Raw genomic sequence first — 25,213 nt, forward strand, 5'->3', positions numbered from 1 at the left:
ACGGGACATGGCCATGGCTTTGCTGTTCAGTTAACGCCGATACAGAACGTTTAGACTGGCCAGAAACAGAGTGGGAGGCTGCTGGCATCTTCAGCACCCAGCTGGCAGCTCTGTATAACGATCTACAAGATAGCGATAACCCTGAGATCACCCCTCGCTGAGCTGTGGCATGGCGGCAGGGCCGGCTGTTTAATTTGTATTCTCCGCGTTTCCCTCCTCAGCCTTGACCTATGACTGCTTTCTGCAACTCGGTTGCTTTCGTTGTTAAAACATTAAGAACACGGCCGATCGTGGTGGCTCATGCTTGTAATCCCAGCACTATGGGAGGCCAAGGTGGGCAGATCCTGAGGTCAGGAGTTTGAGAGCAGCCTGGCCAACACAGTGAAATCCTCTCTCTACTGAAAATAGAAAAATGAGCTGGGCGTGGTGCTTGTAGTTCCAGCTACTCTGGAGGCTGAGGCAGAAGAATCGCTTGAACCTGAGAAGCAGAGGTTGCCAGACTCCGTCTCAAAAAAAAAAAAAATTAAGAACATTTTCAGTTTATTTCCTCTAGTTTTTTGTTTGTTTGAAACGGGGTGTCACTGTCCCCCAGGCTGGAGTCTGTGATCCAACCACAGCTCCCTGCACTTCTACCTTCTGAGCTCGGTGACTTCTCGTGCCTCAGCCTCTGAGCAGCTGGGACGACAGCTCACCACGCCCACCTAATTACTTGTATTTATTTTGTAGAGACACGGTTTTGCCATGTTACCCACACTGCACTCATGGGCCCAAGCAAAAGTGCCGGGATTACAGATATGAGCCACCGTGCCCGACCTTCTAATAGTTTATATAGATACATAGTTTTTTTCTAATCAGTCAACACTTTATTTCATAAAATAAGTGTTCCCCAAAACCATGTTTTAGCATGGGCCACCACAGATTCTGTTGTAGAATAAATTAAAACAGAGGCCAAGCGTGATGGCTAACGTCTGTAATCCCAGCACTTTGGGAGGCTGAGGGGGGCAGGTCACAAGGTCAGGAGATCAAGACCATCTTGACCAATATGGTAAAACCCTGTCTCTAGTAAAAATAAAACAATTAGCCAGGCGCAATGGCTCACAGCTATAATCCTAGCACTTTGGGAGGCCAAGGCAGGCAATCACCTGAGGTCAGGTGTTTGAGACCAGCCTGACCAACATGGTGAAATCCTGTCTCTTATTAAAAATACAAAAATTAACCAGGTATGGTGGCAGACGCCTGTAATCCCAACTACTCAGGAAGCTGAGATGAGAGAATTGCTTGAACCCGAGAGGCGGAGGTTGCAGTGAGCTGAGATTGCCCCATTATACTCCACTCTGGGTGACAGAGCGAGACTTCATCTCAAAAAATACACACACACAGTAGCCAGGTGTACTGGCACGTGCCTGTAATCCCAGCTACTCGAGAGGCTGAGGCAGGAGAATCGCTTGATCCAGAGAGACGGAGGTGGCAGTGAGCTGAGATGGCACCACTGCGCTCCAGCCTCACAACAGAGCCAGACTCCATCTCAAAAAAAGAAAAAAAGCCAGGCGCAGTGGCTCATGCCTGTAATCCCAGCACTTTGGGAGGTTGAGCTGGGCAGATTACCTGAGGTCAGGAGTTCAAGACCAGCCTGGCCAACATGGTGAAATCCCATCTGTCCTAAAAATGGAAAAATTAGCTGGCTATGGTGTTGCCTGCCTGTAGTCCCAGCTACTCAGGAGGCTGAAGCACGAGAATCACTTGAACCCGAGAGGCAGAGATTGCAGTGAGCTGAGATCGCACCACTGCACTACAGCCTGGGCGACAGAGCAAGACCCTCTCCAAAAAACAGAGAGGTTCCAGGCACTCTTCTCCGGTGGCACCGTCCTGTGCTATCATGGCAGGCAGCCCACCCTTCCCCTCTAGAGGCCTGATCCTTGGTGCACGGTGTTTAGAGTCTTGTAGGAGCCATCCCAGGCCACGCTGATCTAGTGGCCATGTGAGGGCCACCCGCCTGACCCCTGTGGTCGCCAGCTGCCACTCTGAACGGGGCATCACTTGTGGAGTCCTCAGCTGCATGGGCGTTAGCCCCCAACCAGGAAGGTGGGGTCTCGGGTGGTCAGGACCTGGGCTCCTGGGGTCACCCCATCCTTTGGAAAGTCCTTAACCCACGCGTGCCCCAGATTGTGTTCGACGAGTGTCACAAAGCCAAGAACGCCAGTTCCACCAAGATGGGCAAGGCCGTGCTGGACCTGCAGAATAAGCTGCCCCTGGCCCGAGTGGTCTACGCCAGTGCCACAGGTGGGGTGGTGCGGACCCCACGTTACCCACGTGCTGGCTGTCCCCGGGAAGGGTGTCCTGTGCGCGTGCTCCTCCTCGGGTGCTGGGGCACCTCTACGCCCGTCCCAAGGCCACTCTAGCGCTCCCCAGGCCCATGGTTCCAACCCTGAAGGGCCCCTCCTCGGCACTCCCAACTTAGTAGACCCCTGGCAGGGGGCTGACCGACGGCGGCTCCCCCCACAGGTGCCTCTGAGCCTCGGAACATGATCTACATGAGCCGCCTGGGGATCTGGGGCGAGGGCACGCCCTTCCGGAGCTTTGAGGAGTTCCTGCAGGCTGTGGAGAAGAGGTGAGCCCCCTTCCCGCCCATGTGGAGGGGGCGGCGGGGGTTGGCAGGAGGCCTCAAGCCCAACAGTCCAAGCCTGGCACTGCTGTGTGTGCGTCTCTGGCACCAGTGGTGCTATAAACGAGGCCCCCTAGTTTCTCTGCCTTGGATTTCCTGGCACTCCCAGGGAAGCCAGCCCCTCAGCACGCCTTCCTGCCCTGTCCCCGCCAGGCCCGGCCGCCAGCCTTCTCCTCTGTGGCCGCCAGGGCTCTGGACCTACTGACCCTACCCTCTCTGCGCCTGGCTCTGCCTTGCGCTCCGGGGTGGCTCCGTCCCCATGGGCTCTGGCTGTCTCACGGGACCCACGTCCGTTGGCAGGGGCGTTGGCGCCATGGAGATCGTGGCCATGGACATGAAGGTCAGCGGCATGTACATCGCACGCCAGCTCAGCTTCTCCGGCGTCACCTTCCGCATCGAGGAGATCCCGCTGACTCCAGCCTTCGAGCGTGTCTACAACCGTGCTGCCCTGCTGGTGAGCCTGGATGCCCGATCTGGGAGCCCCTATGCGTTTCCCTGGTGAAATTGCGCCCCTGTGGCCTTAAAGATGCCACAGGCTTGGTCAGGTGACGGCCCGCCCTGTCCTGTCACAGGGATTTTTATTTGTTTCTTGAGATAGAGTCTTGCTCTGTTTCCCAGGCTGCAATGCAGTGGCATGATCTCAGCTCACTGCAGCCTCTGCTTCCTGGGTTCAAGCCATTCTCCTGCCTCAGCCTCTCAAGTAGCTGGGACTACAGGTGCCAGCCACCACACCTGGCTAATTTTTTGTATTTTCTTTAGTAGAGAACAATGATTCACCATGTTGGCCAGGCTGGTCTCCAGCTCCTGACCTCAAGTGATCCGCCCACCTCAGCTTCCCAAAGTGCTGGATTACAGGCGTGAGCCACTGTGCCCTGGATTTTTTTTTTTTTTGGAGGTTTGCTGGTTTCTTTTTATTTTTATTTTTTTTGAGACGGAGTCTTGCTCTTGTTACCCAGGCTGGAGTGCAATGGCGCGATCTCGGCTCACCGCAACCTCCGCCTCCTGGGTTCAGGCAATTCTCCTGCCTCAGCCTCCTGAGTAGCTGGGATTACAGGCACGTGCCACCACGCCCAGCTAATTTTTTGTATTTTTAGTAGAGACGGGGTTTCACCATGTTGACCAGGATGGTCTGGATCTCTTGACCTCGTGATCCACCCGCCTCGGCCTCCCAAAGTGCTGGGATTACAGGCGTGAGCCACCGCGCCTGAGGCCATGCCTCTTACAGGTCTCACCCCCGGCGCCCCGTCGTGCCCTAAATTCCACCAGGCGAGGGATGCTTTGGCCAGAGCTGGCGGCAGGTGGGCCGGGGCCCCGGGCGGGGAGCCAGGAGCCGCAGCTCACGGGCACCGTGTCACGTGTCATTGCAGTGGGCCGAGGCCCTGAGCGTGTTCCAGCAGGCCGCCGACTGGATCGGCCTGGAGTCACGCAAGTCCCTCTGGGGCCAGTTCTGGTCGGCGCACCAGCGCTTCTTCAAGTACCTGTGCATCGCTGCCAAGGTGCGGCGGCTGGTGGAGCTGGCCCGCGAGGAGCTGGCCCGAGACAAGGTGAGCAGCTGCAGCCTTTGAGGACGGAGGGCGGCCGGGCCTGCAGCGGTGGCGGGGCTGCTGTGCTTCTGGGTCCTTCCTGGCCCCTCCCCAGACGTTGGCGGGGTCTGCACCCCGGTGGGCAGGAGACGCCCGATGTCCATCTTGCATCTAAGCCACCCAGGGTGTGGGAACACCAGAGTGCAGGCAGTGACCACGCAGTGGGCGGCTCACCGTCCCGAGACTGGAAGCCGGCAGACCCCACCCGGCAGTGTGTCTTGTGGGTGGGCCAGGGCCCCTCCTGGGGAGGCACTGGAGCAGAGTGAGGGCTGTGGCTGCCAACGCGGGCATGGCACTGGCAGGTTCCAGCCCCGTGGAGGCCTCGCGGCAGGGCTGGTGGCTCACAGTCCTCTGCTGTGCCCCACAGTGCGTGGTCATCGGGCTGCAGTCCACGGGCGAGGCGCGCACGCGGGAGGTGCTGGGGGAGAACGACGGGCACCTCAACTGCTTCGTCTCGGCCGCTGAGTAAGTGTTGCGGTGGGGATGGGACCGTGGGCTTCCTGCGCTCCTGGCCACCCCACTCTGCAGCCACCTGTGGCCCGACCCTGCCCCTTTTTCCCAGCAGCAGGAGGTACTGGGTGGGCTTTGCTGGGACTGGAGCCTCGACTGCAGAGGCCTTCAGCTCTGTTCCAGGTCTAAGGCAGAGGTGTCGAGGTGGACTCCAGGTGTGGCGGGCCTGAAGTGTTTGGCAGGTGGTCCCTGGGGCCTCAGAAGGAGACTTCCTGCATCTGTGCCGTTTTAACTGGGATGCTGTAGATTTTAGGGGTTGGCCCTCCCAGCTCCCTGAAGCCCCAGCCTCTCCCCTGGTGGTTGAGAATGCCCCAGGAGGGTCACAGCAGCCCCCCAAGCTCTCCACATTGCCTGGGGGTCGGAGCTCCCCAATGCCTGGGATCCCTTTGCAGGGAACCCCCAGGTAGCGCCTCCCCCTTCCCCTCCCCCTGCCCCCGTCCTGGGAGCCATAATCTGGCCACATTCCTCTGGGTGGGGGAAACTTGGTGGGCCTAGGAGGCCAAATGAGAGCTCACAGGCAGCCCCCTGCCCTCCCCAGCTCACTCCCTGCAGGAGACCCTCTGCCCAGGCCCAGCCCTGTCCTGAGCCAGGCTGTGTCCGGCAATCCCACCTGGCCCCGCTTCTCATGTGAGAATAAACTCCACGTCTCACTTCCAGAGGCGTGTTCCTGTCACTAATTCAGAAGCACTTTCCGTCCACCAAGAGAAAGCGGGACAGAGGAGCAGGGAGCAAGCGGAAAAGTAAGCCCCGTCCCCCATGGCCTCATCCGCCCCTGCTTCCCCCACTCCCCCATCCACCCGGTGCATGCAGGGCCCACCCGTGCCAGGCAGGCTCAGGGCCCCACTGCTAGTGGCGGGTCTTGCATGGACCCTGCCATGGCGCCTCAGTGGAGAGGAGGCAACAGGCAGACTGCAGGACACAGACACACAGACTCAGGGTGCCGAGCGAGACCCCGGGGGACACAGACGCAGGGTGCCGAGCGAGACCCCGGGGGGACACAGACTCAGGGTGCCGAGAGAGACCCCGGGGGGACACAGACTCAGGGTGCCGAGCGAGACCCCGGGGGACACAGACGCAGGGTGCCGAGAGAGACCCCGGGGGGACACAGACTCAGGGTGCCGAGCGAGACCCCGGGGGACACAGACGCAGGCGGCTGAGCGAGAGCCGGGGGGACACAGACGCAGGGTGCCGAGCGAGACCCCGGGGGACACAGACGCAGGGTGCCGAGCGAGACCCCGGGGGACACAGACGCAGGGTGCCGAGCGAGACCCTGGGGGGACACAGACTCAGGGTGCTGAGCGAGACCCCGGGGGACACAGACGCAGGGGGCCGAGCGAGACCCGGGGGGACACAGACTCAGGGTGCCGAGCGAGACCCCGGGGGGACACAGACTCAGGGTGCCGAGCGAGACCCTGGGGGACACAGACGCAGGCGGCTGAGCGAGAGCCGGGGGACACAGACGCAGGGTGCTGAGCGAGACCCTGGGGGGCACAGATGCAGGCGGCTGAGCGAGAGCCGGGGGACACAGACTCAGGGTGCTGAGCGAGACCCAAGGGTGGCAGCCTCCAGAATTCACTGTCCTCGTGAGCCAGGGTAGGGCCCAGAAACCGCTCCCCCATAGTCAGCCCTGGGGCTGCAGGTGGTGAGGCTCAGAGAGACTGAGTAGCTCACCCAAGGCCAGCCACACAGCCATACCTAAGGGGCCAATCCGGGACCAGCTGGGGCTACAGAGGTCCGGCCCTATTACCTGCTACCACCCCCCTCACCTGTGTTCAGGGTCTCCAGGGCCTCTTGGGGAGCCCATTGATAACCTCCCCCCAGGCTGCTGTCACGGGGAAGTCCAGAGCTGCCTGTTGAGGTGTGGTGTGCGGCCTCCCCAGGTACCCCCATATCCACCACCCTGGCCAGGTCTGAAAGGACATGGGACGTGGCTTTATTAATATTGCTGCCTTGGCCGGGCGCGGTGGCTCACGCCTGTGATCCCAGCAATTTGGGAGGCCGAAGCGGGTAGATCACCTGAGATCAGGAGTTCAAGACCAGCCTGGCCAACATGGTGAAACCCCATCTCTACTGAAAATATAAAAATTACCTGGGCGTGGTGGAGCAGGCCTGTAATCCTACTACTTGGGAGGCTGTGGCAGGGGCGTCGCTTGAACACGGGAGGTAGATGTCACAGTGAGCCAAGATCACGCCACTCCAGCTTGGGTGACAGAGACTCTGTCTCAAAAAAATAATAAAAATAGGCCGGGCACGGTAGCTCACACCTGTAATCCCAGCACTTCGGGAAGCTGAGGTGGGCAGATCACGAGGTCAGGAGTTTGAGGCTAACCTGGCCAATACGGTGAAACCCCATCTCTACTGAAACTATAAAAATTAGCAAGGTGTGGTGGTGCGTGCCTGTGGTCCCGGCTACGTGGGAGGCTGAGGCAGAAGAATCACTTGAACCAGGGAGGCGGAGGCTGCAGTGAGCCGAGATTGCGCCACTACACTCCAGCCTGGGCGACAGAGTGAGACTTCATCTCAAAATAAAAATTAAAATAATAAAATATTGCCCCCTTAAGCCACGCCCTCCTGGCCACAGGGCATAGGGTTCCTGAGAGGACATCCCTGGAGAATAGCTGAGCTGCCTCCCAAGAGGCAGGGGGGTCTCGGATGGGCCGTGCCACGTCCCCAGCTGAGACCATGGGCCTCACTCTGTGTGCTGCGTCTCCTGCACCCTGCTGTGGTCCGGCCCTCAGTGACCCTGTCCTCCCCTGCAGGGCGACCTCGGGGACGCGGGGCCAAGGCCCCCAGGCTGGCGTGTGAGGTGGCAGGCGTCATCCGCATCAGTGACGACAGCAGCACGGAGTCCGACGCCGGCCTGGACAGCGACTTCAACTCGTCCCCCGAGTCCCTGGTGGATGATGACGTGGTCATCGTCGATGCCATCGGGCTCCCCAGCGACGACCGGGGTGCGGGCTCACCCAGGCTGGGCAGCCGTCTGGGGGTCAGGATTTCAGCCCGAGGCTCCCAGCCCTCTGGTGGTCACCACCTGCCCCAGGTCGTAGCCCTCAGGCCGGCCCACCGGAGCCCAGCTGCTGCTATGGTGCCCACTTTACAGATGGGGAAAACAGGTCCAGAGAGGAGAGGTCAGGGGCCACACCACTGGCCAGAGGCAGAGCTGGGGCCCAGGGCCGGGCAGTCCCTATCCTTGTGGAGGCAGTGAGGTCGCAGCGTTTTGTCCAGACAGGAGGCTGAGTGTCACCCCAGCTAGTCTCGGGGAGACACGCACAGAAAAGCACTCTGGGCCACAGGGCCGGTCGGCTTCCCCACAGCCCCACTGTCCCTCAGGGCTGCCCTGGGCCCTTTGTCCTCGCCCTCCAGGGGCCACCCGTGAGGCAGGTGGGCCCTAGAAGGCAGCTGACGTGTCCTGCCCTGACCCTCCATGTCCCCCCTAGGCCCCCTGTGCCTCCCGCAGAGGGACCCGCATGGCCCCGGGGTCCTGGATCGTGTGGAGCGGCTGAAGCAGGATCTGCTGGACAAAGTGCGGCGGCTGGGCCGGGAACTGCCAATCAACACCCTGGACGAGCTCATTGACCAGCTGGGCGGCCCCCAGCGGGTGGCGGAGGTGGGTGGTGGGGTGGGGTAGTGGGCGGGGCTTCACCTGGGCTCCGCGTGGCTCCGGCGGCCCCTGCTGGTCACTCTGTGACACCGCGTTCCTGAGAGGACCTGCCTGAACGCACTCCTGGGGTACCCGGGCCAGGACTCAAGCCCCAGCGCCTGGCTCTACGGCCGCCTCCTGCCTGCCCTGCCCAGCTTCACTTTTTCACTGGTGTCTCCCCAGTGCCGTCCACTCGGGCACTGACTGGCTGATAATACCAGGCCTTGGACGGGCACGTCACCTGGGGCAGGTCGAGGCTGCAGGGTCCAGCAGCCCCCTCTCCTGCTCCTCACACCCTCCCCTTCCTCTGCCCTCTCCCTCTCCTGGCACCCCCTTCCCTCCGCCTCCGCGGCTGGGAGCCCACGGCCACCGTGGGACGTAGAGAAGCTGAGGCACATGTGGCCAGACTCCTGCAAGGCCACAGCACTGACTGCGAGTCTTGTCCCTGTCCCGCCCCCAGATGACCGGCAGGAAAGGCCGTGTGGTGTCCAGGCCCGACGGGACGGTGGCCTTCGAGTCGCGGGCGGAGCAGGGTCTGTCCATCGACCACGTGAACCTCAGGGAGAAGCAGCGCTTCATGAGCGGCGAGAAGGTGCGGGACCCAGGAGGCGCAGAGGGGCCCAAGGGTCCCCGGGGACTGCGGACCCGCGCGCTTCTGCGAGTGTGTGTGCGCCAGGTGCAGCGCGAGTGTCCGTGTGCACGGGTGGTGTCTGCGCTGCGCAGGCCTCTCGCGGCCCCTGGACGTCTTGGTGACCGGGAGCGGGGGCGGAGTGGGTGAGGAGGGGGCGGCAGCGCTAGGGCGGGCCTCGCACCAACCCCGTCCCGCCCTTTCTGTCCCCGCAGCTCGTGGCCATCATCTCGGAGGCCTCCAGCTCGGGCGTCTCCCTCCAGGCGGACCGCCGCGTCCAGAACCAGCGGCGCCGCGTGCACATGACGCTGGAGCTTCCCTGGAGTGCGGACCGCGCCATCCAGCAGTTCGGTGAGTCTGGCCCCGCCCCCAAAGTGGTCCCGGCCCCACCCCCGCCTGGCCGGGCCCTGAGAACCCGTTTGTCCCCAGGCCGCACCCACCGGTCCAACCAGGTCTCGGCGCCTGAGTATGTCTTCCTCATCTCGGAGCTGGCCGGAGAGCGCCGGTTCGCCTCCATCGTGGCCAAGCGCCTGGAGAGCCTGGTGAGTGGGTGAGGCGGGGCTGAGAACCGGGGACAGCCCTAGAAGGCTCTCCAAAGCTTTGTAGGGGGGCCAGAGGCCAGAGCCCAGGTGACCAACTGATGGCCCCCCCACCCTTGGCAGGGGGCCCTGACCCACGGAGACCGCCGTGCCACGGAGTCCCGTGACCTTAGCAAGTACAACTTTGAGAACAAGGTACTGTGGGGAAGGGGGTGCTGGGGGGAAGGGGGTGCTGGGGGAGGTGGGGTCCAGGGGTCTGGGGGAGGGCCCAGTCTAGGACCCCGGGAAGTGGGGAGCTGGGGGCTGGGGGAGGCGGGGTCCAGGAGTCTGGGGGAGGGCCCCATCTAAGACCCCTGGGAAGTGGGGAGCTGGGGGCTGGGGGAGGTGGGGTCCAGTGGTCTAAGAGAAGGTAGGGTCCGGGGCCCAGGGAAGAGTGAGGTTCTGGGGAGGCCAGCCTCCTCCCTGGGCCTCCTCCCCACTCACCCTCTCTCCCTAGTATGGCATCCGTGCCCTGCACTGTGTCCTCACCACCATCCTGAGCCAGACAGAGAACAAAGTGCCTGTGCCCCAGGGATACCCCGGAGGGGTCTCTGCCTTCTTCCGGGGTGAGCTGGGCCTGTGGGGTCTTCTTGGGAGGAGCAGGGGCTGCAGAGCCCTGGATTCCCGAGCAGCTGGGGTAGCAGGCTTTGTACGCGGGTTGTGTGTGGAGAGACCCCTCTCCACACACACACAGAAGGGGCTGTGACGGCAAAGGCAGCCAAGGTGGCCCCAGCACCCACCGCCTAGGTTCCTGTGGGAGGTGAGGGGTCCAGGGTGTGGGTTTATTCCCCAAGAATGTGCTGTTCTCACTCCTGTAAGTCAGGCAGAAGGCTCCGCTCCCGCCGTGGCCTCAAGCTGCAGCTGGCTCCCCCGGCCCCCAGGGAGCCCATGGTCACTAGGAAAGGAACTAGGGGCCTGGTGTGAGGGGTAGGGGTGCGAAGACCAGCATTTGAGGCCCCTCTCCCCGCAGACATGAAGCAGGGCCTGCTGTCGGTGGGCATCGGCGGGCGGGAGTCCCGGAATGGCTCCCCGGACATGGAGAAGGGTGAGTGCCCCATACCCAGGCACAGAGGCACCCCCGTCTTGTGGCCCCCGGTGGGGAGCAATCGGGGTCGGGGGTTGAGCTCCCAGCTCAGCCTGAAGCTCGGCTCCCTCCCCCGCCAGACTGTTCCATCACCAAGTTCCTGAACCGCATCCTGGGGCTGGAGGTGCACAAGCAGAATGCCCTGTTCCAGTACTTCTCGGACACCTTCGACCACCTCATCGAGATGGACAAGCGGGAGGGCAAATACGACATGGGCATCCTGGGTGAGCAAGGGCGCCGGGAGGCCTGGGTGGGCGGTGGCCCAGGGCTTGTGGGAACACCATGCATCCTGGATGGGCAAGGGGAGGGTCTGGGTGGGCTCGGGGCTCACGGGAGCACCATGCATCCTGGGTGAGAGGGTGCTGCGTGGGCCTGGGTGAGTGCCCTGGGTGAGAGGGTACTGGGTGGACCCACCACCTCTGTAGAAAGTGCTCATGCCTTAGGCCTCACGAGGCATTTGCTAATCTTTGTGAATTCTGCGCTCCCTGCACGCGGGCCCACCCTCCCAGGGCGTGCTGGGGGAGGCCGGCAAGCCTGTGCTCCCAGCCTCACACGGCCAGGCATGTCCGTTAGGACCACGTCCCTATGTCCAGATCAGGAACATGAAGTGGATTGACACTTCACTCACGCGCAGTGGCAGTGACAGACACAGCCCACCAGGCTCCCACAGTCCCCCACAGCCCGCTCGGGGTCATCTAGCACCTGAGCAGCCCCCAGGCTCCCACGGTCTCCCCACAGGCTGCCTGGGGTTATCTAGGACCTGAGCGGCTGCCAGGCTGGGTGCCTCGTGTGCCATCTTCACACTGGGCCGGCTCAGGCCAAGCTCCAGGGCACCGTCCCCTGTGCCGCCTGGGGGTCATCTCTGGTGTGCGCCCCAGCTGTGGGAGTGACCTGGCTCCAGCCCGCAGTCCCAGGACTGGACGAGACTCACCCTCCACCCGCCCCTCCTAGACCTGGCTCCAGGCATCGAGGAGATCTATGAGGAGAGCCAGCAGGTCTTCCTGGCTCCCGGGCACCCGCGGGACGGGCAGGTGGTGCTGTATAAGGTCAGCAGAACGACTCCCAGTCCCCTACACACTGCCCACCCCGCCCCGCCACGCTGACACTCCCGCCCCCGTGCTGTGGCAGATCAGCGTGGACCGCGGCCTGAAGTGGGAGGACGCCTTCGCCAAGTCGCTGGAGCTGACGGGCCCTTATGATGGCTTCTATCTCTCCTACAAGGTGGGGGCGGGCGGGGTTACCCCCCACAGAAGAAGGGCCACGGGGGGGCGGGGGCGTGGACCTGGGCACGGCCTCACCGCCCCCCTGCGCAGGTCCGTGGAGACAAGCCCAGCTGCCTGCTGGCGGAGCAGAACCGCGACCAGCTCTTCACCGTGTACAAGCCCAACATTGGCCGGCAGAGCCAGCTGGAGGCCTTGGAGAGCCTCCGCCGCAAGTTCCACCGGGTAGGCAGCCGCCGGGCCCAGCTTCCTTCCCTCGGGCTGCCGGCCCTGGCCCGCCGAGGCTCACGCAGCCCTGTGTCCACAGGTCACCGCGGAGGAGGCCAAGGAGCCCTGGGAGAGCGGCTACGCGTTCTCGCTGACGCACTGCAGCCACAGCACCTGGTGAGGGCGGGCGGGGGACGAGGGGGAAACCCGCAGAAGGCGGCCACCCCGCGGGGCATCTGGGGCTCCCAAGACCTGGAGAGGAGGCCTCTGGGACCTGCCTGAGCCCAGCTGTCCCGTGCGGCCCGCAGGAACCGGCACTGCCGGCTGGTGCAGGAGGGTAAGGACTGCCTGCAGGGCCTGCGGCTGCGCCACCACTATATGCTGTGCGGCGCGCTCCTGCGCGTGTGGGGCCGCATCGCTGCCGTCATGGGCGACAGTAGCGGCAGCAGCTACCTGCAGATCGTGCGGCTGAAGACCAAGGACCGGAAGAAGCAAGTGGGTGAGTGGGCGGCGGGCGCCCCGGGAAGGCCCAAGCGCCTGGCCTGGCCCTGACCTCGCTTCTCCGTCCGCCCACCCACAGGCATCAAGATCCCCGAGGGCCGCGTGCGCCGCGTGTTGCAGGAGCTGGGCCTGATAGACGCGGACGTGAAGCGCAGGCAGGCGCGCGCCCTGGGCGGCCCCGAGGTGCTGGACCTCACCTACAGCCCCCCTGCCGAGGCCTTCCCGCCGCCCCCGCACTTCTCCTTCCCGGCGCCACTGCCCCTGGACGCCAGCCCCGGTGCGCTGCCACTGGGCGCCCCCGACCTCCAGGCCGACCCTGCGGCCCTCGCACACCAGGGCTGTGACATCAACTTCAAGGAGGTGCTGGAGGACATGCTGCGTTCCCTACACGCGGGACCGCCCTCCGAGGGTGCGCTGGGAGAGGGCGCGGGGGCAGGGGGTGCAGCGGGTGGCCCCGAGCGGCAGAGCGTGATTCACTTCAGCCCACCCTTCCCCAGCGCCCAGGCTCCTCTCTGACCCACTTGCAGGCGAAACATGCCAAGTCACGGACCGTTTCTCCCCTAGGAGCAGTGAGCCGTGGGGAGCAGGGTCGAGGTTCCTGCCCTGCTCAGAGGAGCCCCAGGCCTCGGCCACAGTGCCTTCTGGGCCCCCACCTGGTCAGCCCTGGTGGGGCCCACTCAGGACAGCTGGGGGCTGGGGCTTGGCAGGGCCCTCTGTGCCTCTCCTCCCAAGTGGGAAGGGCCTCTGGGTGGCTGCTCTGGGACTGGGCACCCACCCACCTACAAGGGCCTAGTGGGCCCAGACCCCGGGTATCCATGAAACTGGGTTGTCCCAAGAGCTAGAAACTCAGGAAACCCCAGGTGCTCAGGGCCCCGCATCTCGGGCGCTCTGTGGGGCAGACCCCCGCTAATATATGCAAGCCCCCTGCTCCCAGCCCCTCTGACCCCTAAGTTATTGCCCGCTCACCTCTCCCAGGCCCTGGGCCCTGGGCCCTGCCTGCGGTTTCTATGTATTTATATCAAGTTCTCATGTACATATGTAAAGGACTTTTTTAAATATATGTGCCTTTTGCCTACTTCCCAGAGTCTGGTCCTCCGCCTGCAGGGCAGGGAGGGAAGGGCAGGGGTGCACGGGCATCCCCCCAGGCTCTCGTGGTTACCAAGGTTCATCCTGCCCACCCCTTTGGGCTGCCCTCATGTGGATGATGGGGGACCAGGGCTGGGAGAGATGGACCCCTGAACCCTGTGTCTGGGGCAGGTGCCATGGACAGTCCATTCACAGACCCCCAGTGGGGGCAGCAGAGATCAGCCACCCTGGCAGGCTGTCCCTCCAGCTGTGCAGGTAGGCAGCCAGGCCATGCCCAAACCGCCCTCACTGAGGGACACCACCCAGCAACGCCCACACTCCCCAGCCTGGTGAGGGCCTGAGGGCAGGTGTGGGTGCCCGACCTGTCACCAGGCCAAGCTGTTCCTCCGGCCTCTGCACTTCTGCTTCCTGGACAGAGGAGGGCTTCATAACAGGTAAAGGCCAGGGACCAGGAAGCACAGCCACTTAAGATTTTATCTCCTCCAAGACTGGCCCTGCTGGGCCTCGCTGCCAGTGTGGTGGCAGGGATTAAGAGGGGGGCTCCGTGTCCAATGGGCCCATATCTCACTGCACCCCAGCACAGCCCCCAAGCCTGGGGGAAGTGGGGGTGACAACACTCCACCCCCGTCATGTCCCCAGCCTGGCAGCTGACACCAACTGGCCCTGACCTGGAGGGGCCCCTGGCAAAAAGGCCCCCCCAAATCCCCAGGCAGAAAGATCCAACAGAACAATCTGTCTTGTTTATTCCCACAACGCAGCCAGGGGTGGGGGCGCCAAGCCGGGCCCAGTGGACCACGGGACCTTCCTCCGGCGGGGTGCACGCCGGGTTTTCAGGTCTGCCCCACCATCAGCTGGTTTGCAGGCAGGCCGTCATGGGTGCCGGTGGAAGGCTCCGAGGGCGAGGGCAGGGGCTTGGACAGGGCCACACACTTGTGGAGCTAGAAATGGTAGGGCAGGTCCTTCTCTATCACCTGTGGGGGAGGAACTGGGTCAGGGCAGCTGCCTCACAAGCCCCGGCCCCGGGCAGTCTCCCTAGAGAGGACTTACCTGGGGTTCCTCCATGGGTCCATACCGCTTCACCACACAGCCATTCTTGTCGATGAGGAACTGCCGAGAAACAGTGTCGGAACTCAGCGAGGGGCTGAGGCTGCCCTTCCCACCCACTGCCCATTTGGGCCAGGGCTGTGGGCAGGGGGAGCTGGTCCCTAACCCCCCAGAGCCCCCTCACCTTGGTGAAGTTCCACTTGATGGCACTGGAAAGGAAGCACATGGGCATGAGCATCCCCAGCAGCCCCCGACGGACGCCCCAAGCCAGCCTGTCCCCAGGGGGCCACACAGTGTGAGCGTCCCAGCAGCCACCCCCCTAGCCAGCCATGCCATCCCCAGAGGTCACGCACTTTCCCAGGATGCCCTTGCCCTTGGGCTGGATCTTCATCCACTTCCACAGCGGGTGGGCGTCGTCCCCGTTCACGCAGATCTTGCTGAACATGTCGAATTTGACGTTATAGCCAGCGGCGAACTCTTTGATCTCTTCGTTACTCCCCGGCTCCTGTGGCAGGGGAGGAGTGCGACTTAGTCGGGGGCCTGGTACCCCCTCAGTCCAGGCTCCCACACTCCCAGGCCCTCTCCCAACCCCACTCCCACTCCCACCCACCGGGCCTCTGCGGAGCCAGGGCCTGGGCACGCAGGCAGCCGCCCACCTGCTTCCCGAACTGGTTGCAGGGGAAGGCCAGGATCCGCAAACCACACTCAGCGTATCGGGCGTGCAGGTCGACAAGCTGAGTGTAGTTCACTTCGGTTTTGCCTCACTGGGAGGCCACGTTGGTGACGATGCACACGAAGCCCCTGCGAGAGTCGGCGGGGATCAGTACTGAAGAGCACGGCCCCCTCCCAGGCCCCCGCCCTGCGCCCGCCCCAGGCGAGCGCCCACCGGTACTTGTCCAGGTTAACCATGTGCCCGTCGATGTCCTTGGCGGAAAACTCGTGCATGGAGCGCGCACTGCGCCAGTCGTCCCGGGACGCGCACTGCAAAACAAGGCGGCTGAACAAGGAGCGCGGACGGGAAGCCGAGGCCACAGCCCGCTCGCCAGCCCAGGGTCCCGGGGCAAGAATGGATCCGGAGCGGGTCGGTGTCGGGAAACCCGGGCCCTGGGGCACCGAAAACCTCAAAGCTCCTCCTCCTTAAGTGGACACGCCCCCTACTACCTATGAGACCCTGAGCCCGGGAGAGGGTTCCAACCCCAGAAAGTGCACGGCAGCAGGTGCGGGGACCCCGCGCGCACCAGGTCCTGGGACTCGGGACACTCGCTCATCTCCGGCCCCGAGCGGTGGGGACGGGGCTCCTTCCGCGGGCGGCGCACCTTCCTGCGCCTGCACCCTGGGGCCTTCCGCCGCCGAGGGGCCCGCGGCCGCCGCCTACCCCGGCTCTGGCACCGCCGCCGGCTGCGCTTGGGGCAGCCTGCGCCCGCGCGGCCCATACCCGCCCGTCTGCCGACCCGTCTGGCCCCCGAGCGCCGCACCCGGGAACAAAGACCTGGAGGCCGTAGTCTCCGCGCGACTGTGACGCCACCGCGCTGGGCCAGGGCGCGGGGGCGGGGCGGCGCTCAGGGGCGCGTGATCCGAGGTTTCCAGCCCTCCGCGCCCCCAGCCGCCCCGGCGCAGCAGCCCCGCTCCGCCCGGAGACGCCCATCATGGGTCCCCAACGGCCCAGCTCCGCTTAGCGGTCTCGGACGCCGCGCCTCCCCAGCAGCCGTCCCGGACTGTGCCCTCCCTGCCCCAGCCTGGACCCCGCCCCCAGCCGTCCCGGACCCCGCCCCTCCAGCCTGGACCCCGCCCCCAGCCGTCCCGGACCCCGCCCCTCCAGCCTGGACCCCTCCCCTCCAGCCTGGACCCCGCCCCCCCCGCCCCGCCAGCCTGGACCCCGACCCCGGCCACGGGCCCTCGCGCTAGGAACAGCCCCATCCCCATTCTGTTTCCCGACCTCGGCCCGCGCGCTCGGGACAGCCCCTTCCCCTTCCCCGACCTCGGCCCGCGCGCAAGCAACGGCCTGGACGGCCTTGGAGTGCGTCGCAGTGCGGTCACCCGCGTCGGCGCCCGGCCGGGGATGGGGAGAGGGAGCTACCCGAAGGTCACGGGGGTCCGAGGGTTCCCCGCGCCGGCGACCGGAGGCGGGGATCGTGCGCCCGACCCAATAGTCCCCGGGCCGGCGACAACCGCGGCCACCGCTTACCATGGTCCCGGCCAGGCCGGGCGCAGCCAGAGCCCCACAAAGCAGCGCCGGCTTCAGCAAGCCGCACAGGCGACGGAGGCTCATCGCGGCGGGACTGGGAGCCAGCGGCTCCTCCCCTCGCCCAGCCGACCAATGGACTCGCGCAGGCACCCCGCGCCTCCCCGCCTACGGCCACGCCCTCCAGAGCTCTGATTGGTCAGCTGCGTCGGGGTTGAGGGCTCGCGCCGACATTAGCCAATGGGAGACCTGGATGGGAGGAAGGCGGGGATGGGGCGGGACCGGACGTGCGGGCTGACTGTTGTCGGCGACTGCGCATGGTCGCTTGCGGCGCGGAGGCCGCGTCCGTGCAGACGGCGCGTGAGGAGGCAGCAGACGGTTATCCGGCTGGTAGGCCAGACAACTTGAGAATAGTACTGAAAACTCGTCGAGGGGGTTTCTTTAACTCGCAGAAAAGTCTCCCCAGCACTTTTAGGAGAGTGTTTTTTTTTTTTTTCTTTTCTTAAAGAGACGCGGTCCTGCTGCTCAGGGCGCACTGCAGCCTCGACCTCTCAGACTCAAGGGACCCTCCGGCCTCTGCTTCCCCAGTAGCCGGGACAGCAGGCTCACACCACCTTTCCTGACTCATTTTTTTTTTTTTGTAGAGAGATGGGGTCTCACTATGTTGCCCAGGCTGGTCTCAAACACCTGACCTCAAATGATCCTCCAGCCTGAGCCTCTCAAAGTGCTGGGAGTCAGCCACGGGTCCGGATGGGATTTGCCTTTTTAATGTAAATAAAACCAAACCGAGTTGCGCCTGCTCCTCATCACAGCCCCATCTTATGGGGGTGCCCAGAGAGGCCATGGGGGTGTCCCTGCCTTCACCCTTGCCATAGGCACGCAGGGGTCAGTGACTCCCCATCCCTGGGTCTGTCGCTGAGCCGAGTGTATGACACGTGGGCACTGGAACCTGGGGGTCATCAAGACAGTTACCTACCGTTTAACTGAGAAGCCAGAGTTCCCTGTGATCCCACCCGCAGGGACAGCTGCCCACGCAGGGACGTGCAGGTGTGTGCTCAGAAGATAAATCGGGAGGGTGTTCTCAGGCTTCTAACATTACAAGGTATGGGCATACCCAGAGCCCTCACTGCCCCACATCTTGGCTTGCAACTCTGTTTTTCACTTCGTGGCTTGGACATTTGGCAACAGAAACACTCATGTCATACTTGGGAACTGAGTCATGAAATTCCAGGCCACCCCGCCATGATTGGGCTTTGACCCCTGTACAGGCAGATGTTTGGGTTTTTTGTTTTGTTTTGTTTTGTTTTGTTTTTGAGAAAGAATCTTGCGACAGCCCAGGCTGGAGTGCATTGGAGAGATCTTGGCTCACTGCAACCTCCACCTTCTGGGTTCAAGCGATTCTCCTGCCTCAACCTCCCGAGTACCTGGGATTATAGGCGCACTATACCACACCTGGCTAATTTATTTGTATTTTTAGTAGAGATGGGGTTTCACCATCTTGGCCAGGCTAGTCTCAAACTGCTGACCTCAAGTGATGCTCCTACCTCAGCCTCCCAAAGTGCTGCGATTACAGGCTTGAGCCACCGCGCCCCGCATAGGTGTTTGGGATTTTTATGTAGTAGCCCTCAAGGTCTTAACCTTTACTGACCCTGCCCTGAATATTTCTGCAGAGACAGACTCAGGGCTGGGTTCATTTGGGGGGTGGGACCCTATGAGCTGGCCCCTACCACTGCCCCCGACCCAGGCCTGCCAGATGCAGCTCAGAGGTGTCGTAGATGGCGTTTGGTGGCAGAGGTAGTGAAGCAGGGATCCCTGGGCAAGGCTGCCAGAATCCGGGTCTTGCATAAGCCTGTTCACATGGCTTTGCTTCCTCCCAGCCCCCAGAGGCCGAGTTCTTGGAGTCAACACCCATTGTCTCACTTCTCAGGAAACCCCCCCATTTCCTCCCCCGCTGGCAGTGCCGGGTCACCGGGCCACACTGGCGACTCTGTTCTTGCCCTTGAGAAGGCTCAGTTGTTTGCAGTTTTGCCAGAATTGTTTTCCATAAGTTTCTGGCAAACGTGTGCTGAAACGGGTATTTATTTCACGGTTGCCAGAAAAACGGCTCAGCACCCGCAGCTCCGTGGAGACACTGTATCCCCTTGCTGACTTCCTGCCGGTTGTGATAAGGGCAGGAGGGGAGAAACACACTGCGGCTGCTTCCTCAGATCAGAGAACCCAGCTCCAGGCTCTGGGAGGGGTTTGTGCTGTGGGCTTCACAGCTTTTCCAGAGTGACCCCATTTCACAAACGGGGAAATGGGATAGTGGGGACCTCTCAAGGCTCCAGGAGGCTTTCCGGTGAGGGCGGAAGTTCCTGGGTGTTCCTGCAGGAAGCTGTGTTGCCAGAGGTCTTTCTGGAGCAGCCACTGGCTCCAGGAAAGACGGGCAGGGCCCGTCCCGTGGCTTGATTTCTTTCTTTTTTTTTTTTTTTTTTTTTTTTTTTTGAGACGGAGTTTCGCTCTCGTTACCCAGGCTGGAGTGCAATGGCGCGATCTCGGCTCACCGCAACCTCCGCCTCCCGGGTTCAGGCAATTCTCCTGCCTCAGCCTCCTGAGTAGCTGGGATTACAGGCACGCACCACCACGCCCAGCTAATTTTTTGTATTAGTAGAGACGGGGTTTCACCATGTTGACCAGGATGGTCTCGATCTCTTGACCTAGTGATCCACCCGCCTCGGCCTCCCAAAGTGCTGGGATTACAGGCTTGAGCCACCGCGCCCGGCCGTTCTTTTTTTTTTTTTTTTAAATTAAATAGAGATGGAGCTCCTCTGTGTTGGTCAGGCTGGTCTCGAACTCCCAGCCTGAGGTGATTTGCCCGCCTCGGCCTCCCAAAGTGCTGGGATTACAGGCATGAGCCACCGCACCTGGCCTCATTTTTCCTTTTCGTGGCTGAGAAATATTCCCGTGTGTGGAGTGATGACGTTGTGTTTATTTATTCAAGTGTGGATGGACATCTGAGTTGTTTTCACCTTTTGAGTTTGTAAAGCTCTACAAGTGTTTGTGTGGGTGTGTGTTTTCATTTCTCTTGGGCCTATGACTAGAAGTGGAATTGCTGAATCATGTGGTGACTCTTTGTGTAACAGTTTGAAGATCCATGCAACTGTGACTGTTTTCTTTCTTTTCTCTTTTTTTTTTTTTTTTTTGAGACAGAGTCTTGCTCTGTTGCCAGAGCTGGAGTGTAGTGGCCCAATCTTGCCTCACTGCAACCTCCGCCTCCCGGGTTCAAGCAATTCGCCTGCCTCAGCCTCCCAAGTAGCTGGGACTACAGGCATGTGCCACCACGCCCAGCTAATTTTTTTGTATTTTAGTAGAGACAGGGTTCCACCATGTTGGCCAGGATGGTCTTGATCTCCCAACCTTGTGATCCGCCCGCCTCTGCCTCCCAGAGTGCTGGGATCACAGGCGTGAGCCGCCGCGCCCGGCCGACTGTTTTTTCTTCCCTTCTCTTCTTCTTTTTTTCTTTTTGGATGGAATTTTGCTTTGGTTGCCTAGGCGCAAGCTCAGCTCACTGCAACCTTCACCTCCCAGGTTCAAGTGATTCTCCTGCCTCAGCCTCCCGAGTAGCTGGGGTTACAGGCGCACACCGCCGTGTCTAGGTAACTTTTCTCAGCTCACTTCAATCTCCACCTCCTGGGTTCAAGTGATTCTTCTGCCTCAGCCTCCCAAGTAGCTGGGGTTACAGCTGTACACCACCACATCTAGGCAATTTTGTATTTTTAGGAGAGTCGGGGTTTCACTATGTTGCCCGGGCTGGTCTCGAACTCCTGACCTCAGGTGATCCACCCACCTCGGCCTCCAAAAGTGCTTGGATGACAGGCGTGAGCCACCGTGCCCGGCCGACCAGACTGTTTTCTAGAGCAGCTGCATCTTCTTACATTCTCACCCGCCCCGTGTGTGGATCACGCGTGACTTCTGGGCCTCTGGCTTGGGCCCAGCCTCTCTTAATCCAGTCCTGTCCCCGGATTTGCAGGTCACTACTGGATTTTGACTCCAGCAACCCAGATGCCCTTTCTTGTGCCGTAAAATCCACTCGTGAGCCCTGTCCATCTTCTGAGCCCCTGTGTGCCTGCGCCACCTCTCCAATTCCCCTCCTCCCCGAAATCCGCCCTGCCAGACACTGCTGGCCCCCTTCCCTGAGTCACAAGCCGTGTCTCCTGGGCTAATCCTCACTCAATCCTCAGGTGGCCTTGGTGGCTTGGTAGCATCACACAGCCACTCCTCCCTCTGCCCCTAGACACCTCCTCACAGGGTTTCCAGGACACCTGGCACCCTCCTGCCCTTTATCCTATTTACGGAGCACTTGTGCAGTGCCCATGCCAGGCGCCGCTATGTGTACATTGCAATTGTTAGCCAATTACCCTGTGAAGCGGGTGCCGTTCTTGTCCCTGTGTTACGAGGCAGGGGAGAGGGCGGCACAGAGAGGTTAAGGTGCCTGAGATCACACAGCCAGGTCTACAGCACAGGGGCTGCCCCAGTGTCAGTGCTGAGTCTTCCTCCCTCCTGCTGCTCCCTCCTCCCCTTCCCCTGACCTCTGAACCTCAGTGGGGCTGGACTCACTCCCCCGGACTCTGCTCTGCTCCCAGGACCTGGTCCAGGCTCCCGGCTCTAATCTCCACCATGTGTCCACCTGGGCTGCATGTCTGTCTACCCCCCGGAACCTTGCCATGAACTCCAGAGCCCGTCCCCACCTGCACGCCCCCACCCTCCCTCCCCCTTCCCGCTGCTCACAGGGACAGCTTTGTTCCCTCTTCTCCCTCTTTTTCTCGCCCTATGGCAAGAAAGCCCTCCCCTGGCTTAAACTCTGCAATCCTGTGAGCTCTGCCTTCGAAACACGCAGAACCCACTCCGGGCTTGCCCTCCCCCCGCTCCGGGCTTGCTCTCCCCGACTCCGGGCTTGCCCTCTCCTACTCCGGGCTTGCCCTCCCCTACTCCGAGCCGCTCCCACCTCTGGCCAGTTTGCCTCCCCAGGCCCTCCCTGGTCTCTCCCTTCTGCCCTGGCTCCCGACAGTCATTTCCTAACACGGCAGTTCCAAACATTTCACCCTGATCAGCGAGGCCTCAGGGGACCGGACCCACTGTGCCCTCCGACCTCCTCTACTGCCCTGTCCCCACCAGCAACACTCCAGGCGAGGTGCAGCCTCAGGGCCTCCACCCTGGCCGTGCTGTCCGCCTGAGACACCTATCTCCAGGCATCCCCACGCTTCTTCCCTCTCCTCCGCGGGGTTTTGTTTTCTGTTTGTTTCGAGACAGCGTGTTCCTCTGTCGCCCAGGCTGGAGTGCGGCGGCACAATCACAGCTCATTGCAGCCTCAGCCTCCTTGGGGTTAGACACCCTAGATCTTCCCACCTCAGCCTCCCGAGTCACTGGGACTACAGGTACGCCTCACCACGCCCAGTTAATTTTTAATTTTTTTGGAGAAAAGAGGTCTTTCAGCTGGGCATGGTGGCTCACACCTGTAATCCCAACACTCTGGGAGGCTGAGGCAGGTGGATCACAAGGTCAGGAGTTCAAGACTAGCCTGGCCAAGATGGTGAAACGCCGTCTGTACTAAAAATACAAAACAAATTAGCCAAGCATGATGATGGGTACCTGTAATCCCAGCTACTCAGGAGGCTGAGGCAGAGAATTGCTTAAACCCAGGAGGTGGAGGTTGCAGTGACCCGAGATTACGCCATTGCACTCCAGCCTGGGTGACAGAGCGAGACTCCGTCTCGAAAATAAATAAATAAATAAACGATAAAAGAAATGGAGTCTTCTTATGTTGCCCAGGCTGGTCTTGAACTGCTGGCCTCAAGGTGAGAAATAAAAGTTAGGTAGTTAGATAATGTTGGAAATAGATGCTCGGTGCCACAAAGAAAAATAAGCACTGGGACGAAGGATCTTTCAGCATCGCAATTTTTACTTCCTGGACTGCGGGAAGGGACCCTCACTAGCCATCGTGCCATGAGAGTACAATGAACAAAGGAAAACCCACACATTTATCCCTTATGCATTTGGGGTGGTCCTTACTGCCGTGTCTGATCTCCGTTGGCTGGACCCAGAGCTCGCAATTAAACTGAAACCCTAATGGACGGTAGAGTCCAGCCCCACAGGGTCCCATGAGTCCCTCTCTGCTGGTGTGGAGATGAGAAACCGTGGAAATAAGACACAAGACACCAAGAAAGAGAACACAAGAGTTTGGTCCCAGGGGTCGAGTGCCTGGACGCTCTGACTTTTATTGTGTACAAAGCAGGGGGCAGGGCAGGTAGGGCGAGGTCATGGTGGTCGGCGACAGGGTCAGCTAAGTCACGTGTCCCGGAGACAGGGGCCCAAGACGTTGAAGAAGCCAGGTGAGGAGAAAACCGGAGGCGTCAGCACTTTTTTCATACTTGTCAAGAAATAACAAGGTCACTAAGATTTATGTCACTGTTACTAATTCCTACCTTCTGAGAAAAAGGAGCCAGGTGCAGAGGCAGAACTTGAAAGTAGCCACGGAATGTGGCCGCTGAAGCACAGCACCACATGGCGACAGATAAGTCCCTGGACGTCCGCGGGCCTCCCTGACAGCCTCTGGGCCTACCACAGGAGCTTGTAAGAGCGGAGTGTTCTCACTCCCCTGAGGAGGGGGAGGTCTCGCCATCTTGAACCTCCCCTTCCCTGGCTGGCTAAACAGCGGGCACTTTCACAGCGCTGACACTGCTGCACAGCCGAGGGGCCCTCCGGCAGCCCTTATGTGGGCGAGACACAGGGCTTAGGGCATCTTGCCTTAGGGTCACCTCTTTTCCAGTGCCACTTCAGTCCCATACTTCTTGACCTGAGACTTATCAGTAAGATTAAAGATTACATGATTATACGTCTATGATTACATATGACTGGCTATGTGATTATTTTACGATTATATATAGGAATAACTATGTTACAATATCTCTTAATTCTTTCCTAATTCTGTGTTTATATGAGAACATGCTGAGGCTTCAGACCCTTGCCTCAGCTTTTGCAGGGTTCCCCACTACAGCTAAAATCTTTTTTTTTTTTTTTTTTTTTTTTTTTTGAGACGGAGTTTCGCTCTTGTTACCCAGGCTGGAGTGCAATGGCGCGATCTCGGCTCACCGCAACCTCCGCCTCCTGGGTTCAGGCAATTCCCCTGTCTCAGCCTCCCGAGTAGCTGGGATTACAGGCACGCGCCACCATGCCCAGCTAATTTTTTGTATTTTTAGTAGAAACGGGGTTTCACCATGTTGGTCAGGCTGGTCTCGATCTCTTGACCTCGTGATCCACCCGCCTCGGCCTCCCAAAGTGCTGGGATTGCAGGTGTGAGCCACCGCGCCCGGCCCTATCTCTAATTCTTTTCTAATTCTATGTTTATATGAGAACATGCTGAGGCTTCAGACCCTTGCCTCAGCTCTTGCGGGGTTCCCCCCTACAGCTAACAACTTAAATCTTTTCTAAACAGGTAAAAGCAATGGAGAGCTGGGACATGCCTGTGAGCACGTCCAGCACAGGTATCTTGGTTAAAGTCCAAGGACATATGATGTACTAATTGCCTAGAAGTATGGCATCTCTAACACCTGCATAGGACAGGGCTTAACAGAGTTATTAACACACTTAGGATTTATTCTTTAACAGGAAAGGAAACTCTTGGAAATAGATGTTGGAAACAGATGCTCGGTGCTGCAAAGAAAAATTAGCACTGAGACAAAGGATCTTTCAGCAATGCAATTTTTACTTCCTGGACTGCAGGAAGGGACTCTAGAGATATGCCCAGCTCTACCCAGGACTCTCAGTTATCCGTCTAAAGGAGGGACACTTCATTGCCATTGCACAGGTATGGAAACAAGCTCAATGGCACTAAAGGGGACATGGGCTGGAGACAACAAAGAGAACCCTGTATAGTTTGGTGTACAAATAGTTACAGTTCTCACTAGGCTGACCGCCCCTAGGAGCTGAGCTGCCCCTCGGCCCCATCTAGGCCTCAGTTTCCCCAACCACACTTCAGCCCCGCTTCGTGGGATTCTAAACTGCTGCCCCAAGGTGGGAGTTGAACGGAAACTACAACTCCCGAGAGGCCGAGCGGCCAAAGACACGTGAGAACTGCGGAGCGAGAGTCTCGTGCAGCCAACTGTCGCGCTCGTAAGGCTCGGGTTGCCCTTGGCGCTGCCGGTCCCAGATGTTGCTGCAGTCAGGCCTTCGCGGAAGGCAGCCCAGCTCCCGGCGGGGTAAAGCGGAGGGGACCTGACTGGGATTTGGCGCAGGCGCAGTCCGCGCGAGAC

General features: G+C 60.9%; 2 protein-coding genes across 6 annotated transcripts in view; one reads left to right on the forward strand and one right to left on the reverse strand.

Moving 5' to 3' along the window:
- Positions 1-13,688, forward strand: part of SBNO2 (strawberry notch homolog 2) — a 43,156-nt gene extending 29,468 nt beyond the window's left edge. For 2 of the 3 annotated variants that reach the window (XM_021676829.2, XM_021676830.2), the window contains 21 exons: positions 2,163-2,280; positions 2,503-2,608; positions 2,963-3,116; positions 4,030-4,206; positions 4,613-4,710; positions 5,413-5,495; positions 7,515-7,706; positions 8,193-8,362; positions 8,856-8,987; positions 9,239-9,374; positions 9,453-9,565; positions 9,686-9,757; positions 10,059-10,167; positions 10,572-10,646; positions 10,766-10,909; positions 11,637-11,731; positions 11,814-11,906; positions 11,999-12,130; positions 12,213-12,289; positions 12,421-12,611; positions 12,693-13,688. In XM_021676829.2, coding sequence (XP_021532504.1) covers positions 2,163-2,280; positions 2,503-2,608; positions 2,963-3,116; positions 4,030-4,206; positions 4,613-4,710; positions 5,413-5,495; positions 7,515-7,706; positions 8,193-8,362; positions 8,856-8,987; positions 9,239-9,374; positions 9,453-9,565; positions 9,686-9,757; positions 10,059-10,167; positions 10,572-10,646; positions 10,766-10,909; positions 11,637-11,731; positions 11,814-11,906; positions 11,999-12,130; positions 12,213-12,289; positions 12,421-12,611; positions 12,693-13,129 — 2,904 coding nt within the window. In that variant the 3' untranslated portion in view covers positions 13,130-13,688. Of the gene's footprint in view, positions 1-2,162; positions 2,281-2,502; positions 2,609-2,962; positions 3,117-4,029; positions 4,207-4,612; positions 4,711-5,412; positions 5,496-7,514; positions 7,707-8,192; positions 8,363-8,855; positions 8,988-9,238; positions 9,375-9,452; positions 9,566-9,685; positions 9,758-10,058; positions 10,168-10,571; positions 10,647-10,765; positions 10,910-11,636; positions 11,732-11,813; positions 11,907-11,998; positions 12,131-12,212; positions 12,290-12,420; positions 12,612-12,692 lie in introns of those variants that run through there. The other variant, XM_064371201.1, reaches the window with a different exon arrangement.
- Positions 13,689-14,417: 729 nt separating this feature from the next.
- Positions 14,418-17,012, reverse strand: GPX4 (glutathione peroxidase 4). 3 transcript variants are annotated; one of them, XM_012435951.3, is made up of 7 exons: positions 16,929-17,012; positions 15,630-15,724; positions 15,400-15,544; positions 15,097-15,248; positions 14,928-14,952; positions 14,747-14,806; positions 14,418-14,670 (listed from the first exon to the last, which is right to left on the reverse strand). In XM_012435951.3, exons 1-7 carry the CDS (start codon positions 17,010-17,012, stop codon positions 14,638-14,640), a joined length of 594 nt encoding a protein of 197 aa, XP_012291374.1. In that variant the 3' UTR covers positions 14,418-14,637. The 3 variants fall into 3 exon arrangements, with proteins under 3 accessions (XP_012291374.1, XP_012291375.2, XP_021532503.1); XM_012435952.3 differs by having other exon boundaries at positions 14,747-14,828; XM_021676828.2 differs by lacking the exon at positions 16,929-17,012 and adding an exon at positions 15,982-16,176.
- Between the last annotated feature and the right edge of the window lie 8,201 nt (positions 17,013-25,213).

Source organism: Aotus nancymaae, unplaced genomic scaffold (genome assembly GCF_030222135.1).
Source record: "Aotus nancymaae isolate 86718 unplaced genomic scaffold, 86718_ANA_hifiasm-v0.15.2.pri h1tg000124l, whole genome shotgun sequence".
Taxonomy (NCBI): Eukaryota; Metazoa; Chordata; class Mammalia; order Primates; family Aotidae; genus Aotus; species Aotus nancymaae.